Raw genomic sequence first — 17,313 nt, forward strand, 5'->3', positions numbered from 1 at the left:
CTATTGTGACCCTATAGCCTTGTCCTTTTTACGTCTCCACCAGCCCTAAGTAACCGAACCATGTGCAATCGTAATGCGTACTTCGTCGTCGTCCTTCTCCTCGTGGTGATGCGTCCTTGTGGTCTGCTTAGTGACCTCTCCGTTGCGCTCCTCGGAGATCTCCTTCACTTCGTCCTTGTCTGTAACTTTCTTCGACCGGCTGCTGTAGTGAGTCAGCTTGCCCGGGAATCGATCCGGCCGGATTCCTACCAATGGGGACTCGTCCGGCACCATCACGGCCAATCGGTGGATCTCCTCCTGAGGAAGGACCAAAGGGACGGTCACGTGACGACACAACATTAAAAGTTCATCGGCAGTGACTCTACCCTGTTGATTTACTGTGCTCGGGCAGCTTTCGCACCCGCACAGTTGAAAAGGATGCAAAAAGTTCAAAGGAGCTTTTACCTTTGTGCCTTGGTCTGGCCGTCGCACCAATGTGCGTCGGCACAAAGCGGCTAGAAGACCCCAAATTCAGACACTGCGCTGGACTCTCGAAAGTGAATATAATACCAGAGTTCTTACGTAGGACGTAATCTAATAAGGCTGGACGATTTCTCAATTCTAATTGCCTCGGCGCGGCCATCGTCAGCATAAAGTTCACTAGAAGACGCACGACATTCCATAGATCTCCAGTTACACCTGCCCTTCTCAAGTCCACAAATATATCGTCACTCCATTCAGTTCGCCGTTGCCCTCGGCTGCTCATTACCTATCCTTGGATGCGCACTTCTGTTATACCGATAGACCTCCATTTGTTTGCCCAAAGCACTCCGCTTCTTTCTCTTACTATATTATCCAGCATATCATCTGTGGCCGCGTTCGAATTCCAAAGAACTCTGTTGCTCATCACATTACAGCTGTCACTTTCCATTCCATCGCTCGTCGTGTGGTCCCGAGCTTTGCGAGAAGTTTATTTTTTAGTCCCGTTTCGGCCTGACCTTGCTGAAGAGGGTGATAGTACACTTTTCCACCCTGAGGATATCGGCCACCATCCGTACATAACTCGGGGGTCTTTTCAAAGTCATCCCTGAAGAGTCTGGTCGGCGCACTCTACTTGCAGCAGCAAGTGCTGCTGCTGTCCCCATAGGGACAGAAGAGTGAGATAGAGAGAAAGGATGCATAGAAAGGCAGGGAGGTTAGCCTGAGGTAGTTCCGGTTGGCTACCCTGCGCGGGAAGGAGGTTATAGAGGTTGAAAAATAGAAAGAGAACGAGAGGTGACAGAGACAGAAAGGGAGACTGACACTAAGCAAAGTAACTGTCTATGCTATATAGCGGCAGCAGGCAGTGCAACATAGGAGTGAATGTATTACACACTAAAAGAACCTAACAAGGTTTCACGAACGCGCATCTGTAATCACCAGCATAGTTAAGTTCACTAAGTTTCATAGACAAAAAGATTTAAGGTACGTATTATGTACAAAAGGAAGCAAGCAGTGCCCCATATATACACACCGGTCCGCGCAGTTCCTTGAAGTTCTCGTCGTGCATCTTCATGTTCTCCTCCTTAGTCTCCTTGGTGACCTGGTGCGACTCCGTTTTCTCGCACACCACGCGCTCGGAACCCGGCACCGGCACGTAGCCGTCAGGAACGTCCTCGTCGCCCGTCTTCTTGTGCTGCACGACAACGCCGACGACGACGGCACATTGAACCGAAGGTGAACCATTTCGTGGGTACAGCTAGCGCAAGACAGGCGGGAAGACAAAGTGATGACGCTGACATCTGTTGGCATCCCCTTTGAAATGTGGTGGCGACAAATAGTCACTTACGGTGAATTCGAGGGAACGTAACCGCGCACAGCTGGACGCCGTTTCATCCAATCATCATCGCAGCAGGGCGTGCCGGTTCGATTAGTCGCATTCACCATTGTGCAGCTTGATTGAGCTTTTGAGATTGAGATCGAGCAGGTTTGCTACATCTACAGCAGTCTAGCAGTTTGGCCTATATCTACTTTATATTCGCGAAGGAACAGACGACACGAGTGCCTGTGCTGTACTTCGCTTGTGCTACTGTCTGTTCGGCGCAGCCTGTGGTCGTGAACCCGTGCAAACTAGCCCGATCGAAGCGTTTGCTGCGTTGACACTGTCCATGCACAGCGGGAACGCCCTACTGCTCGCTTCAATAGTGGAACCTGGGACGGAAACGGTGGATCCCCGTAATCCCCGATATTCAGCTCGACTGTCATAGTAAAGGTATTTGAAAAAAAGAAAGAAAGAAGCCAGGCGGGAGGAGGTAAATGTCACCTGCGTGTCTTCCGACTCTTCGACCTTGTTGTCCTCTGTGGTTCTGGTCGTTATCTGAGGGCCCGTGTCGGCGATCACCTTGCCGTTTTCCAGGACGAGCTGACGCTGCACCCTCGTCTCGGTCTGCACAGTCCAGCGACAAATGACTGGGAAATGCACTGTATCTTCACCGCTTGAATATGTATTGCGAGTGACGTTTAACCTTCTATCTAGAAACATGATATATCGCCACGTTGTAGTGACGGCGCAGAATCAAGAACACCGCCACAAGTATGAGTTTAATAACGCTTTCAGATAACGTTAGGTTTCTTCGCCTCCGCAGCTGAATTGATTATTGCGTCTCAGTGAGCTCGACACGTTTGATATGCTACCTCACGAAAAGTATCGCTGACGTGATGTATCTCTGCATCAGCTAGAGCGTCTGAAGCAGACGTTGCAGTTGGTGCGTTTTACCTCCGTCTTTAAGATTGAAGGAATTTCTACTCAATCGGTGGATGCCCAGTAATACGATTTTCTCCATTCCCACGGATTTAGAGAGCTGCAGCTCCCGATGTAAACATATTGCTTTCCTAATTACCTCCCCTCCATTTAGAGAGAATCATTTAGATGTTTCTCTCTTGTTTCTCTTGAAGTGCACTATCGTTCGATGCTCTAACGACATACCCAGGTAATTAGCTTATAGCGCACAGGCGGGGGTGGGAGGGGGAGAATCATTTAAATGATTGCCCCCCCCCCCCCCCGCCTGTCTTGAATAATGACGAATTCGCGCACGTTTCCGTCTGCGTCGCTTACCTGTCGGGTCTTGTGGTTGACCACCTTCTTGGACGTGGTCCATTCCTCTGAAAAGTACGACATGGAGAGAGCGTCGAGTTAAAAGAGAGAGCGCGCCGGCTGCCCGGGAGGAGCAAATCAAAAAACTGCGCTGCACGTCAAAGAGTCCGGGCATGCGGCGACAGCGGGGCCGTCAGCACCCTGCCACAACGCGCTCCGAAAGCCACGCTTGGCCGAATCGCACCGCCGCCGCCGCCGCGCCGGCAGCGTCGCCCATTGTGTTCTCGCAACAAGGGATGACACACGCGCGGAGGACCTTGCCTGCTAGTCGCGAAGCCAACCAACGCGACGCCGCCTCTCTCCTCGACGACGCCGTTCTATTTGCCTGTAGTTTGTCTTGCAGTGCGCTATCGTTCGATGCTCCCACAACGTACCCAGGTAATTAGCTTATAGCGCAAACTGGCGGTTAGACACAAGCACAAGAACAGACGAACAGACAAATGCGAGCGTTTTGTTTGTTTGTGCCTGTCCGCCACTTTGCGCTGAGCTGCCGGAGACAGAATGCAAGACATAAACTGTAGCCCAACTGTCAGCGTATACTCTGAGAATAGAGTCGCGCTATAATAAGCGAAGCAAGTCACCGACCTGCAGACAACGAATGTATTTCGATGCTTGTTCGTTAGACGCCTGAATAAATACGCAGCAACGTCGTCAGCCGCCGTCTTACAGGTGTCGTTACTAATCGGACGAAGTCGGCGAGATTGTCAGCTTCGCGAACGCGGCATCGATTTCAGGAACGATGCACACTGCTCTACTGTTCAACACAAGATGGTGAATAAATTAGCAGCCCGCCTCGGAGCCTACAAGGGAGATTCGTTTTCCTCGAGCTCGCGCTCGAGAAAACGTTTCTCTTGCGCTCAAAATAAGAAAAGTGATAAATGTAGCAATGATAGTCTGCTATTTTGCTGATATATTGCATTTCTTTTTTTTAGATTTATATGACAAGACAAAGGGTAATATAATCAGCAATTTCCAAGATATAGTAAAAGTAGCGGAAGAATTCTATGCTGACCTATACAATGCCCAGAGCAGCCACAATACCTCTATTCGAAGTAGTAATCAACAGCTTACGGAGGCTCCTTCTATAACTAGCGATGAAGTTAGCAAGGCCTTGCAAGACATGAAACGAGGAAAACAGGCAAGGAGAAGAGGAACTAACAGTGTATTTAATCAAATATGGAGGAGACGTCACGCTTGAAAAGCTTGCGGCCCTTTCTACGAACTATCTCACGACTTCAAGGGTCCCAGAGAAGTGGAATAATGCCAACATTACACTAATTCACAAAAAGGAAGACATTAAAGAATTGGAAAATTATAGGCCCATTAGCTAACTTCCAGTATTGTATAAAGTATTCACCAAGATAATTTTCAATAGAATAAGGGCAACACTTGACTTCAGTCAACCAAGAGATCAGGCTGGCTTCAGGAAGGGATACTGTACAATGGATCACATCCATGTAATCAATCAGGTGATCGAGAAAACTACAGTGTAGAGTCACCCTCTCTATATGGCTTCCATAGATTACGAACACGCATTTTATTCAGTAGCGATACCAGTAGTCATGGAAGCATTACGTAATCAAGGAGTACAGGAGGCTTACGTAAATATCTTGGAAATTGTCTACAGAGATTCCACAGCTACCTTAATTCCCCAAAAGAAAAGTGGAAAGGTACCTATAAGGAAAGGGGTCAGACAACGAGACACAATCTCTCCAATTATATTCACTGCACGCTTGGAAGAAGTACTTAAGCTATTAAACTGGGAAGGCTTAGGAGTAAGGATTAACGGCGAATATCTCAGCAACCTCCGGTTTGCAGATGACGTTGTCCTGTTCAGCAACACTGGAGACGAATTACAACAAATGATTGAGGACCTTGACACAGAGAGTGTAAGAATGGGGTTGAGAATTAATATGCAGAAAACAAAGATAATGATCAATAGCCTGGCTAGGGAACAAGAGTTCAGGATCGCCAGTCAGCCTCTAGAGTCTGTGAAGGAGTACGTTTATCTAGGTCAATTACCCACAGGGGACCCTGATCATGAGAAGAAAATTTACAGAAGAAGAAAAATGTGTTGGAGCGCATACGGCAGGCATTGCCAGATCCTGACTGGGAGCTTACCATTATCATTGAATAGAATGATGTACAGTCAATGCATTCCACCGGTGCTAACGTACGGGGCAGAAACTTGTATATGACAAAAAAGCTCGAGAACAAGTTAAGGACCGCGCAAAGGTCGATGGAACGAAGAATGTTAGGCGTAACGCTAAGAGACAGGAAGAGAGCCGTGTGGATCAGAGAGCAAACGGGGATAGCCGATATTCTAATTGACATTAAAAGAAAGAAATGGAGCTGGGCAGGTCATGTAATGCGTAGGTTAGATAACCGGTGGACGATTAGGGTTACAGAATGGGTCACAGCGCAGTCGAAGACGGCAGAAGACTAGGTGGGGCGATGAAATTGGGAAATTCGCGGGTGCTAGTAGGTATATCGGTTGGCGCAGGACAGGGTTAATCGGAGATCGCAGGGAGCGGCCTTCGTCCTGCAGTGGACATAAAGTAGGTTGATTATTATTATTATTATTATTATTATTATTATTATTATTATTATTATTATTATTATTATTATTATTATTATTATTATTATTTAGGTATACGGGAGGCATCTTTAAAAATCGCCTGTGGCAGGTAGCATAATTATTGTCCTTGTGCTGGATTATTCGAAGAGGGGGACTTTAAGAGCCCGACAATTCGGAACACATATGCAACTGATTAACAAAAGTTGAGTAATGAACTTCTTAATTAATTACTTTACGGCACGCATTGTATCTTATGAATTGTAGCCGGTGAGCTTGCAAGACCTGTCCACTTGAAGTGAATTTTCTGGAGGAATTTCCGCCTCCGTACTGTGGCACGCAGCTGTGCGAGTCTTCTGTAATTCCCAATCCTTTAATAAAAGGCGGTAAGTTTGTGCACAGTACAATGCACCAATTTGCCACGTTGTTATCTAACTATACTGCACATCGTAATTATCAGCCTCCTGCACCCCGCAGTAAACACTGCTCGCTGTTGTCCGCAGGCGTGCGATCATTGTAGGTTTCAGCGCCTTTATGCTATATATCCGATGTAACGATGTCCCACGCGGTTGAACGCTAGTCGCGGAAAGCAGAAGTTTCAGACTTAGTTCCGACTAATTTGACCTTATTCTTCATTTATGTGTGCCTAACAATAGTTACCGTTGCCGTGGTAACGCCCCAGTGGCACGCGCTCATATGCAGCTTGTTAAAAACAGAATGCGTTCGAGATATTAAATACTTAAGCGATTCCCTCTGAATAGCTTGTATCGCAGCTTCAGAGATGTTAAAATGACTGCTAGGTAATAGTCGTACAATTATGAAGACGTCAATAAAGAAAAAAAGAAAAACCGTTTGGCCGGAATAGCTAGACGGCCGATGCTAATGCGAGACTCGAAGACGTCGTTCTGAGAGTTAATAACCACATCAAAGAATCTCATCGAAGCTCATTTCTCTGAAGTAATGAGAGCTGCTCATTTCATCTTAAAATTGAAATTGCTCATTTCATCTATACATTGAAATGCCAAAGAGCGCACACTGTCGCGCACTTAGCAGATGCCCACGAGGTGACGTGACTATAGTGTACGCTTCAACAACCGGGCGAGTATGAAGTTAAAAAAAGATCACAACTTGGTAAAAAAAAGCACTCGCTCGGTCTGTAAGGGCAATTGTGATTTATTTATTTATTTATTTATTTATTTATTTATTTATTTATTTATTTATTTATTTATTTATTCCGAGAAGCGAACCAGTCACCTTGAGTTCGGCAGCAGGACACCGTGGCCACTAAGTTCCCGCGGTGAGCACAAGAAAAGTAATCATGAGGAAAACCCTTCAGTTCCTAATCTTGGTTATCTTAAAATAATTTACGAAGCATATTCCATAACATCGTATAACACTTGGTAATACGGGTTCATCATCGTCATTATCGTTTTTTTTTTTTTTTGTCCACCGCAGGACCGAAAAACCTCTCCCTGCGATCTCCAATTACCCCTGTCCTGCACCAACCGATTCCGACTAGCGCCCACGAATGTCCTAATTTCGTCACCCCACCTAATTTTATGCCGTCCTCGACTGCGCTTCTCTTTCCCTTGGCACCCATTCTGTAACTGTAATGGTCCGCCGGTCATCCGCCCTATGTATTGCATGACCCTGCCCAGCTCTATTTTCTTCTCTTAATGTCAACTAGAAAATCGGCTATCCCGGTTTGCTCTCTGATCCACACCGCTATTTTCCTGTCTCTTTACGTTAGGCCTAAAATTTTTCGTTCCATCGCTCTTTGTCGGTTTCTTAACTTGTTCTCGAGCCTCCAAGTTTCTTCCCGATATGTTAGCACCGGTTGAATGCAATGATTGTACGCAATGTTTAACGACGTTGTAAGTTCTCAGCTATCGGTAATACCTTTCGTATGCACTGGAACCCATTTTTATTTTTCTGTAAGTTTCCTTCTCATGATCAGGGTTCCCTCTGAGTAATTGACCTACATAAACGTAGACCTGCACAGACAGTAGAGGCTGACTGCCGATCATGAATTCTTGTTCCGTTGCAAGGCCATTAAATTTTACCTTTGTCTTCTGCATATTAATATTCTCCGTTATTCTCCGTTATATTAACTTTTTCCGTTAAGGTCCTCATATCTCAACCGAAGGTCGTTGAAATATTCGGCATTGATCCTCACTTCTCAGTCTTCCCAGTCTAATATCTTGAATACTTCTTCTAAGCATACAGTGAACAGCATCAAAGATATTGTGTCTCCTTGCCTGACCACTTTCTTGATAGGTGATTTACTACTTTTCTTGTTCAAAAGCAAGGTAGCGGTGGAATCTTTGTAGATATTTCCCAAGATATTCACGTATGCCTTCTGTACGCCTTGCTTACGCAATGCCTCCATGACTGCTGGTATCTGTACTGAAACAAATGCCTTTTTCACATCTGACAGTCAGCAACCTGTATTACTATTCCTATAGTAATACAGGTCGTTCATTATCAGATAGCGAAAATTGCAGAAGCTGGCTTCTCCGCACAAAGAGCTTTTTAGTAGAGAAGCACGCTCTAAAGGGGCCCGTACGCCTGTTACATACGTGCAGACATGTTCGAGGCCTTCCCGAGGTTCGAATGGATATAGGCTATCATAATTATCCGCGGCTGATGTTCCTTTATAGACTATCGTCTTTTGAAACGGTGCCGCACTGGTCACCTTCGTTTTCGAGCACGAGTGTATCACTGGGGCAGATTAAAGAAAACGCTATCTGACGACGCCTGTTGTATTACAGGCTTCCTGTGACCTGCGAATCCAGGTGGCTGCCCCTTCACATAAGCACAGTTTTTAGTTTTAACCAGAGGACGTGGCGTCAACGCTTCGATATCACTTTGGCCAACAATTCGTTGCTTCTAAGCTTTATAGAAACAGGCTGCAAATCTACGGCGACACTCACCGCGTCGAGATAGCAATTTTAGTGAGCTGTTGTGGGTGGTTTTGCGGCTTACACTTGTCCGGATTTGGTTTGGAGTGCGCTTCTGCTGACCATAAGTATCGCCTGCAAGCAAGTTCTTGCGTTTGCTTGCGTGCGTTCCGCTAGTCGCGTATATTGCTTGACACCGCAGTGATGGGAACTGCAGCGCGAAGGGGTAAATTTCTTGCATAATATGAACATATATTTTCAGTGGCACGAGCATCGAGTGACACACTTGTTTCTTGCGCAGCACTTCCGGTTCGTCTCCTGAGACGACCGGGCAGGAAATTCGAAATAACTAAAAAAAAAAAAGAAATAGAATAAGTAGTGCACTACAATATTCATGGATTTAATTATAAATATGATATCAGAGCATAATTTTAGTTACAAGTTGAGTTACTGAAGTGTCTGGAATAATTAGAATTAATTACAAATCACTCATTACCGCACACCAAAGCACAGAATCGTAGACTTTAGAAAATCGCCGCGCGAGCGCGACTATGGCGAAATTCCTGGAAGCCCGGAAGTAGAAAGCGGAAGTAATGACGTCACCAATGATGTCCCACACCAGAAGGTGTCATGATATTTAAACGGCTAATTAATGGAGAACAGTTGCCTCCGAGTTCGGTTCATGCATTGCGTTCGCCTAAAGTTAAACTAAAGAACACCAACGCCGAGGTGCGAATGCCACTAAGAGACACCTATATAGTCAAAGATTACGGTTTCCTACCAATTTTTTGTCTCATAATCGTACGTTGCAACATTTTCATCCTATAAATGGCATGTCAGAAGGACTGAGAAATCTTGGGTAATATACATCGAATCTCGGTATGTGGTTCGATTCTACAAGACAAGTATAACGGCCCTGCAAACTAGCTCAATAGCGTGGCGGAGGGGGGAGGGTCGGAGGGGGAGTTCCGGCAAGCCTTCACGACGACCTTCGACAACGACGTCCATTATGCCTATGTCACCTTGCTGGAACGCTGGGTGTTAAGAAAAAATAAAGAGGGCGGGAGACGAGTATCGGATCACATCTCGCCACACAATTTCGTCAAGATACTGCAAGTTAGTCAACCTACATTCGGACATACTGGAATTGTCCATTCAGAATTTGTTCAGCCTCAGTCCGCCATCCCGATAGTTAATCCGCTTTATTTCTAGCCTATATATTCTTGTTGTTTCTTATCGGCACATTTCTGAGGAGTTATTGACTCCTGCAAATGACGACGGCAACTACGTGTCAGGTGAAATAAGCGCGTGAAAAGCAGCAGAAGTACTTAATAAGGGTTCTGTTCCTCTTTCTTGATTGGAGGATTGATTTATGTAGTCAGCGCAACTGTAATCTCTGTCTCCGAGTCAGTCTTTGCCCCTTATTATATACATGTATTTCTTTTCTTTCGAACGCAAAGGTCGACGCTAATTGCCGGCTAACTGCGGTGATTAACGCTACGCATAAATGGCGAACATAACACCGCCTTGAGCGCTTGATTCCCGCCTCTTCTTCTCTTCCCAAGAAGCAGTAATTTTGTTCGAACCATTGGCCTACACGAGCTGAAAGGCCTAATTAATCCTAATTGGACATTTAATCCCGACGACAGGGCACTTGTCCTATCCGCAGATCCGATCACGTGATGAAAGCGGGTGAGCAGAGACATTCTAAGCGTCTAATATAACCGCAGTTAGCGACGTGAAAGAACAACACAATAGATGACTCGAACGTACTGCACCAACTAGAGAAATGCCGGTGGTAAAGTCGCATCCTGACGCTACGATCAATGTACCGACGCATTTGCATGTAAGCGATGGAAATCGCCTGGACCGTTTTTTATGACACAAAGAAGGCGCTTACTCCTTTCTTTCTTTTTTGCCCGAGTCCAATGTCGTGTCTCTGTAAATAGGGGGGTACGACCTTGCGTGACTGCTATCTCCGTCTGTGTGTGAGACCACCCGTGTCGTAATTATCGGACTCTCGTATATTCTTCCTATAACAACAATCGCGCCTGCTCTTCGTTAAAACAAGAAGAAAAAAATCGATGTCTCCAAGTGCACCCCTCGCCTTGTGTAGGATCGATGTCACCGATCTTAATTACCCCCTCAAATGCTCACGACTGTTAAGCAGTAATCAGCACCGAACGCACACTACGGGTGTGTATAGCAGTAATTAGTCCGCCTGCGGCAGTCTGCAGCGTGAACCACAACGGTGGAGCGCGCTAGCATGTATCTGCGATATGCGGGCGACGTGACTAGAATGCGAAGCGCTCGCGTTCGCGAGGCAGACGAAAGACGTGCACTGCTGGCAACACCCGTGTCCTTCTGCGGTTGCGTAAGTGCGAAGAAAGTGAGCAGTTAGTGAAACTGTACGCCATGGGTATGAGAGCATGGGAAAATAATCGAAACGCGACTAATTTTATGATGTTTCAATTTGTGTTTAACAGGTTTGCTGTGCGAATTCTACATGCTGTGATAAACACAGATATATGTAGCATGGGCTGTCCCAGCTAACGATAGCCAAGCTCTTCAACAAACCAAAAAAGAAAAGCAAAGAGATATAAAACACTGTAGAAGATACAATTATAAGGCCTACGGTGTTTGGTTGTCAGACTTCTGACGACCAAGCATCGTAGCTCTTTAATTGTATCTTGGACCGCGCACCATAAATTTCTTCTTTTTTTTTTCGTTGAACAACTTGGCTAGCGTTAGCTGGGACACACTGTATATATACAGCTATATTAGCTTTTATATTCATGTTATATTATCGTTCGTTCGTTCGTTCGTTCGTTCGTTCGTTCGTTCGTTCGTTCGTTCGTTCGTTCGCTCGTTCGTTCGTTCGTTCGTTCGTTCGTTCGTTCGTTCGTTCGTTCGTTCGTTCGTTCGTTCGTTCGTTCGTTCGTTCGTTCGTTCGTTCGTTCGTGCGTTCGTTCGTTCGTTCGTTCGTGCGTTCGTTCGTGCGTTCGTTCGTTCGTTCGTTCGTTCGTTCGTTCGTTCGTTCGTTCGTTCGTTCGTTCGTGCGTTCGTGCGTTCGTGCGTTCGTTCGTTCGTTGCTCAGCAGTCGTTGCTTCGAGGAGATGCAGCGCCGAGCGCAGATAGTATTGTGAAAAAACTGTATGGTTAGTTTTTAAACACAAGTGCCGTAAGTTGCATAAATTGGGGATATACAATGTTCGAAATAAATTCACAGCGCGCCTGATACGATTACTCAAAAAATAAATCTTAACCTCGGACTCACTCACCAAAATCTGGCTCACTTTAAGCACTCGGACTTACACGGACTCGAGCCCTGTTTAGGATTCCTCGAGCTCACTCTGACTCAAGCTCACGGGCAAATGTAAGTACGAGTCTGCCGACAGCTGGGGAGACTTCGCCGACTTACCAACCTTGCGAGAACGACGTTCTTGCTTTTTTAAATCTCCTCATACACTTTGCGTGAAAGCTCCTTCGAGATATATAGGCTAGTTTCGAGTAAACTGCGAGCAACAGAGTGAGTTATCACACAAGCTTGCGCGATTTCAATGGCACTATTTTAAACGGCGAGCACACGTCATCCTTTGCTCAGTGCGCGCGCCACCGCACAAGGATAACAACTCGGCTGCTCGAGATGTCCCGGTACTTTGCATGGACTCACAAAGGCAGCGGAATACTATATGAAGAGGAAGCTTAGCAGACCGTGTAACGACTTCGGTGAAAAATGGTAGAATAAAGCAGAAAAAGATAAGATAACGAGGTTGACAGCGAGCTCTGCCGCCGGACAAGGTCAAGTTCGCACAAACCGGAACGGTTAACAAGAAATGCAAAAGCGATGTGACCGCAGTTATGAACGCAGAGACCGGGACGGTTGCGCTGTATATTATGCACGAGGCGCAATTTTATGTTTCAATTTGTGTTTAACAGGTTTGCTGTGCGAATTCTACATGCTGTGATAAACACAGATATATGTAGCATGGGCTGTCCCGGCTAACGATAGCCAAGCTCTTCAACAAACCAAAAAAGAAAAGCAAAGAGATATAAAACACTGTAGAAGACAAAATTATAAGGCCTACGGTGTTTGGTTGTCAGACTTCTGACGACCAAGCATCGTAGCTCTTTAATTGTATCTTGGACCGTGCACCATAAATTTCTTCTTCTTTTTTTTTCGTTGTACAACTTGGCTAGCGTTAGCTGGGACACACTGTATATATACAGCTATATTAGCTTTTATATTCATGTTATATAATCGTTCGTTCGTTCGTTCGTTCGTTCGTTCGTTCGTTCGTTCGTTCGTTCGTTCGTTCGTTCGCTCGCTCGCTCGCTCGCTCGCTCGCTCGTTCGTTCGTTCGTTCGTTCGTTCGTTCGTTCGTTCGTTCGTTCGTTCGCTCGCTCGCTCGCTCGCTCGTTCGTTCGTTCGTTCGTTCGTCCGTTCGTTCGTTCGTTCGTTCGTTCGCTCGCTCGCTCGCTCGCTCGCTCGTTTGTTCGTTCGTTCGTTCGTGCGTTCGTTGGTTCGTTCGTTCGTTCGTTCGTTCGTTGCTCAGCAGTCGTTGCTTCGAGGAGATGCAGCGCCGAGCGCAGATAGTATTGTGAAAAAACTGTATGGTTAGTTTTTAAACACAAGTGCCGTAAGTTGCATAAATTGGGGATATACAATGTTCGAAATAAATTCACAGCGCGCCTGATACCATTACTCAAAAAATAAATCTTTACCTCGGACTCACTCACCAAAATCTGGCTCACTTTAAGCACTCGGACTTACACGGACTCGAGCCCTGTTTGGGATTCCTCGAGCTCACTCTGACTCAAGCTCACGGGCAAATGTAAGTACGAGTCTGCCGACAGCTGGGGAGACTTCGCCGACTTACCAACCTTGCGAGAACGACGTTCTTGCTTTTTTAAATCTCCTCATACATTTTGCGTGAAAGCTCCTTCGAGATATATAGGCTAGTTTCGAGTAAACTGCGAGCAACAGAGTGAGTTATCACACAAGCTTGCGCGATTTCAATGGCACTATCTTAAACGGCGAGCACACGTCATCCTTTGCTCAGTGCGCGCGCCACCGCACAAGGATAACAGCTCGGCTGCTCGAGATGTCCCGGTACTTTGCATGGACTCACAAAGGCAGCGGAATACTATATGAAGAGGAAGCTTAGCAGACCGTGTAACGACTTCGGTGAAAAATGGTAGAATAAAGCAGAAAAAAAATAAGATAACGAGGTTGACAGCGAGCTCTGCCGCCGGACAAGGTCAAGTTCACACAAACCGGAACGGTTAACAAGAAATGCAAAAGCGATGTGACCGCATTTATGAACGCAGAGACCGGGACGGTTGCGCTGTATATTATGCACGAGGCGCAACCGTCCTTAATGGGAGCACATTAAGAGTTTCTAGAAAAAAAAGGCAAAAAAGAAAGAAAAAGAAAGCGCGAGAACAACTGATGAGTGATGTGACTTTTTTTTTTTTTCTGCCGTGGCCTGAGGTGGCATTTAGCATCTGTAAGGACGGGTTGCGGCCACCGTGCGGGAATTCCGGTCACGAACGATCGGGAAAACTCGTTTCGAAACTTCGAAGCCCTCGTGTGTTGCCAGAGATGCCTCGGCGCCTCTAGACTGTTGCGTCTGGAGGCACGCACGTGTGGAGACGCAGATAAAGTAGCAGACGATATTTGTGTCTTTCTTGCGTGTCTGCCATAGTCCCTCTGCCAGAAGCTGGACCGCTCGCTTACACGTGCTGTAGAGAGTTCGTGACTCTTTGAAATCCGTCTGGAGATTGCTATCGCACCAGAGATTGGATTGGCTTCCTTGTGTGTTTTTGTTTCATTTCGTTCCTCCATCCAGTGGGTCGTTCGGCCCAACTATATACCGACGCAGTTCTTGACACGCGGAGACGGGGTCTCGCGAGCGCTGTTTGTACGCAGTTGCTGTGTGCTATTGAGAGGTGATCCGTTACGCGCGTGCGTGTTCAATCATTTTTTTCGTACCTTGCCTGAGACAAGCCGTTGTTTGCAGCATCGCAGCGAACTATTGATATCGACCCGCAGTGCGCGCTGACGAAGAACGTGAAGTACGGTGTTCTGCTGCAGAAAACACACATAGAGATACGTGAATAGCAGAGAGGTCAGTAAGATGCAAGTTTACTGTTTGCTATAGTACGCACAGGCTTAGGGAGAAGGACGAGGTGGTTGTGATATTCATGCTCCTAGACACGAGGTCAAGCGTTCGACTCCCGTCAGCGGTAATCGCATTGCGTCGGGGACGGAAAACGCATTAGGCATTACGGAGCTTTTTCTTTTTTCCTATTTTTTCATAGCCCATGGGCTGTCTTCGGAGGTTAAACGACGCATAGCCTATAATAAGAAAGCATAACGCTGTGAGCATCCATGTGTGTAACTGCAGCGCACAGGACGTCATCACTGCATCCATGTCGGAGCACTATAGCAGTACGGTGAAAAGAAGCGCCTGACACAGTCTGGTCCTCTTGGCTCCTGTGCATAGAAGCACTGCACGCGGGTTGCTCAAAATGGGCTTTAGTGGGGTGTTCGCGACATCAGGAGCAACAGTCCTTCGGTATCGCCATATTGCGTTGTGGATCAGTTTAGCCTGACACACGTATGACACACGTTTAGCCTGACACACAGCTACGACGCATGGGAACGAAACTTGAATAGTCTATATAGACATCCTTTTTCTTCGGCAACGAAGCGAGTGAGTGGCGTCTGTACGCTAAGCACTTGGAGCAGAACGCTGCATAGCGCGCCGCATATCAACGTGCAACAGACGTGGATTTCTTTTGTGTGCGCGTTCGGAAAGAGTTACTTGATTTGCTTTTCTGAGTCTGTACCGAGGGCTGAGACGGCTCTTGAAAGCCTCATGCTTCGTAAATGGTCCTTACAGAACATATTACGTGCCAATGCTCATTGTCCTTTTTTTTCCCCTTGTAGCACATGTGTTACGTTATACTTAGTCCTTATCCTCACTTCTTCTCCAGTCTGGTTTGTAAAACGACCGAGAGGAACTGCTTAGGCTTCAAACCGTTGAGCAAGGATAGCCAGCACTCACTGTTTTGGAAATGTGAACGCCGATAGTACTCGAGTTTCTCCTCTAGGAATCTTCTTTTTTTACCTCCAAAAGCGGCTTAAACTACGAAGTGTTTTTTATCTGCCGCTTCGCAAGAGTAAAGAAGGGAATGGCCGTGAGTTGACGGTCGCGCAAAGTTCGCCTCCCTAATTGTTTCACTCAGCAATCCGACCTATACGAACGGACGGTTACTTTGATTTCTGTGTCCTACGAAAAAGAAAGTACGAGAGATTCGAGGATTTTATTGCTGTAAACTAAAGCTTCACAGCTTTAACAGCTGCATATCATAAAGATAATTCATTTCCCTTACTCAAGACAATTCAGGGCAATAATTCCCATGCAATAAACAAACTCGTCCTTCAGCGCTTGTTTTCGCGCATTACAGTAATGCTACTCCGTGAAGCGTGAAATAAAGCGAGGGAATACGATCAACCAAAAAGACAACGACAGTGAACCGATTCATCTGGCAAGAATATATATCACCCAGTTGGATACTTGAGGGTATACGGCATAATAAAATTACATTACAGCCTCAGCGAAAATAAATCTAGGGCTAATGCGACAGGCGCTAACACGCGAACGAAACATACTGCTGAAGGCCGACTACATTGCCATCAAAATCAACAATAAAGATGCACACAACCTTCGAACTATGCACTTCCTAAACGCTTACGGACAAATAAACCCGTTCTCACTCGGTAATTAAGAAAAAAAAGAGGGAAACATTAAAACGTCCTCCACGGCTCGGCACGGAAGGTTCAGTGTCAAATGCTGTCGAGAAATACGAGTACACTCGCTAATCAGTTGAGAAATGTGGAAAACGCGTCAGTTGTTCGGGCAACCGCAAGGTATTCTTGTCCTTGATGAATTGAATGAAGATTCGTCACTAGTATTTACGAGCACATTGCTAGCAGGAAGTCATTGTCTCGTTGGTCTACTCACGAACGCTAGGACTTAACCCTTTTCCCGGCTTACAGGGAACGAAGAAATAGATGTTATGGGCCATTTATTCCTTTCTCCATTTTCATTCGGTTTCTGCCAGTTTCTACCACAAATTAAATATTGTCCGGACAGAGCACATGGCTACTGAATTGAACTGCTTGTTATTGTGCCCAAAACGAGCGTGCTTACTTCTAGTTTTGCGCACAACGACAAACAAAAAGTAGGTGAGAGAACAACCACAAAATACGTGTAAGTAAAAGAACTAATTCTATACTACTCTGAACTTTTTTGTTGCCATAGCCGTCAGGCACCTTTCAATGCTTCTCGGATTGAGGGCAATGAAACCTCTGTCAACACAACTCTTGTCGGTAAAATAAACTGTCGTTATTTTCATGTGTACACTGATATTTGTTATGGCAGCCACTTTTCTTTCTATCCTTTTCTTTCCTTTCCTCATATTTATTTATTTATTTATTTATTTCATTGAAAATATGAAATAGACCACCCAGGGTGCTTTTCTAACCATGTTCTCCCACAACAGCTCACGTACGAGGAAACGGAGCCACCAGACCTCCACGCGAGACACATCGCCGAACAGCTCGACTTCTAGCGGCGCGGACGCGTCGTGCAGCGGATCTGGACAGTCGCCACACGGGAGCGGGGGGTGTCTCCTCCGTTCGCCGAGGACGAAAC

General features: G+C 46.1%; 1 protein-coding gene across 1 annotated transcript in view; it reads right to left on the reverse strand.

Moving 5' to 3' along the window:
* Positions 1–17,313, reverse strand: part of LOC126542416 (uncharacterized) — a 98,566-nt gene that overhangs the window by 4,698 nt on the left and 76,555 nt on the right. The window contains exons 4-7 of the mRNA XM_050189483.2: positions 3,074–3,120; positions 2,282–2,404; positions 1,493–1,654; positions 82–297 (exon numbers count right to left, since the gene is read on the reverse strand). Coding sequence (XP_050045440.1) covers positions 82–297; positions 1,493–1,654; positions 2,282–2,404; positions 3,074–3,120 — 548 coding nt within the window. The remainder of the gene's footprint in view (positions 1–81; positions 298–1,492; positions 1,655–2,281; positions 2,405–3,073; positions 3,121–17,313) is intronic.

This window comes from Dermacentor andersoni, chromosome 3, assembly GCF_023375885.2.
Source record: "Dermacentor andersoni chromosome 3, qqDerAnde1_hic_scaffold, whole genome shotgun sequence".
NCBI lineage: Eukaryota > Metazoa > Arthropoda > Arachnida > Ixodida > Ixodidae > Dermacentor > Dermacentor andersoni.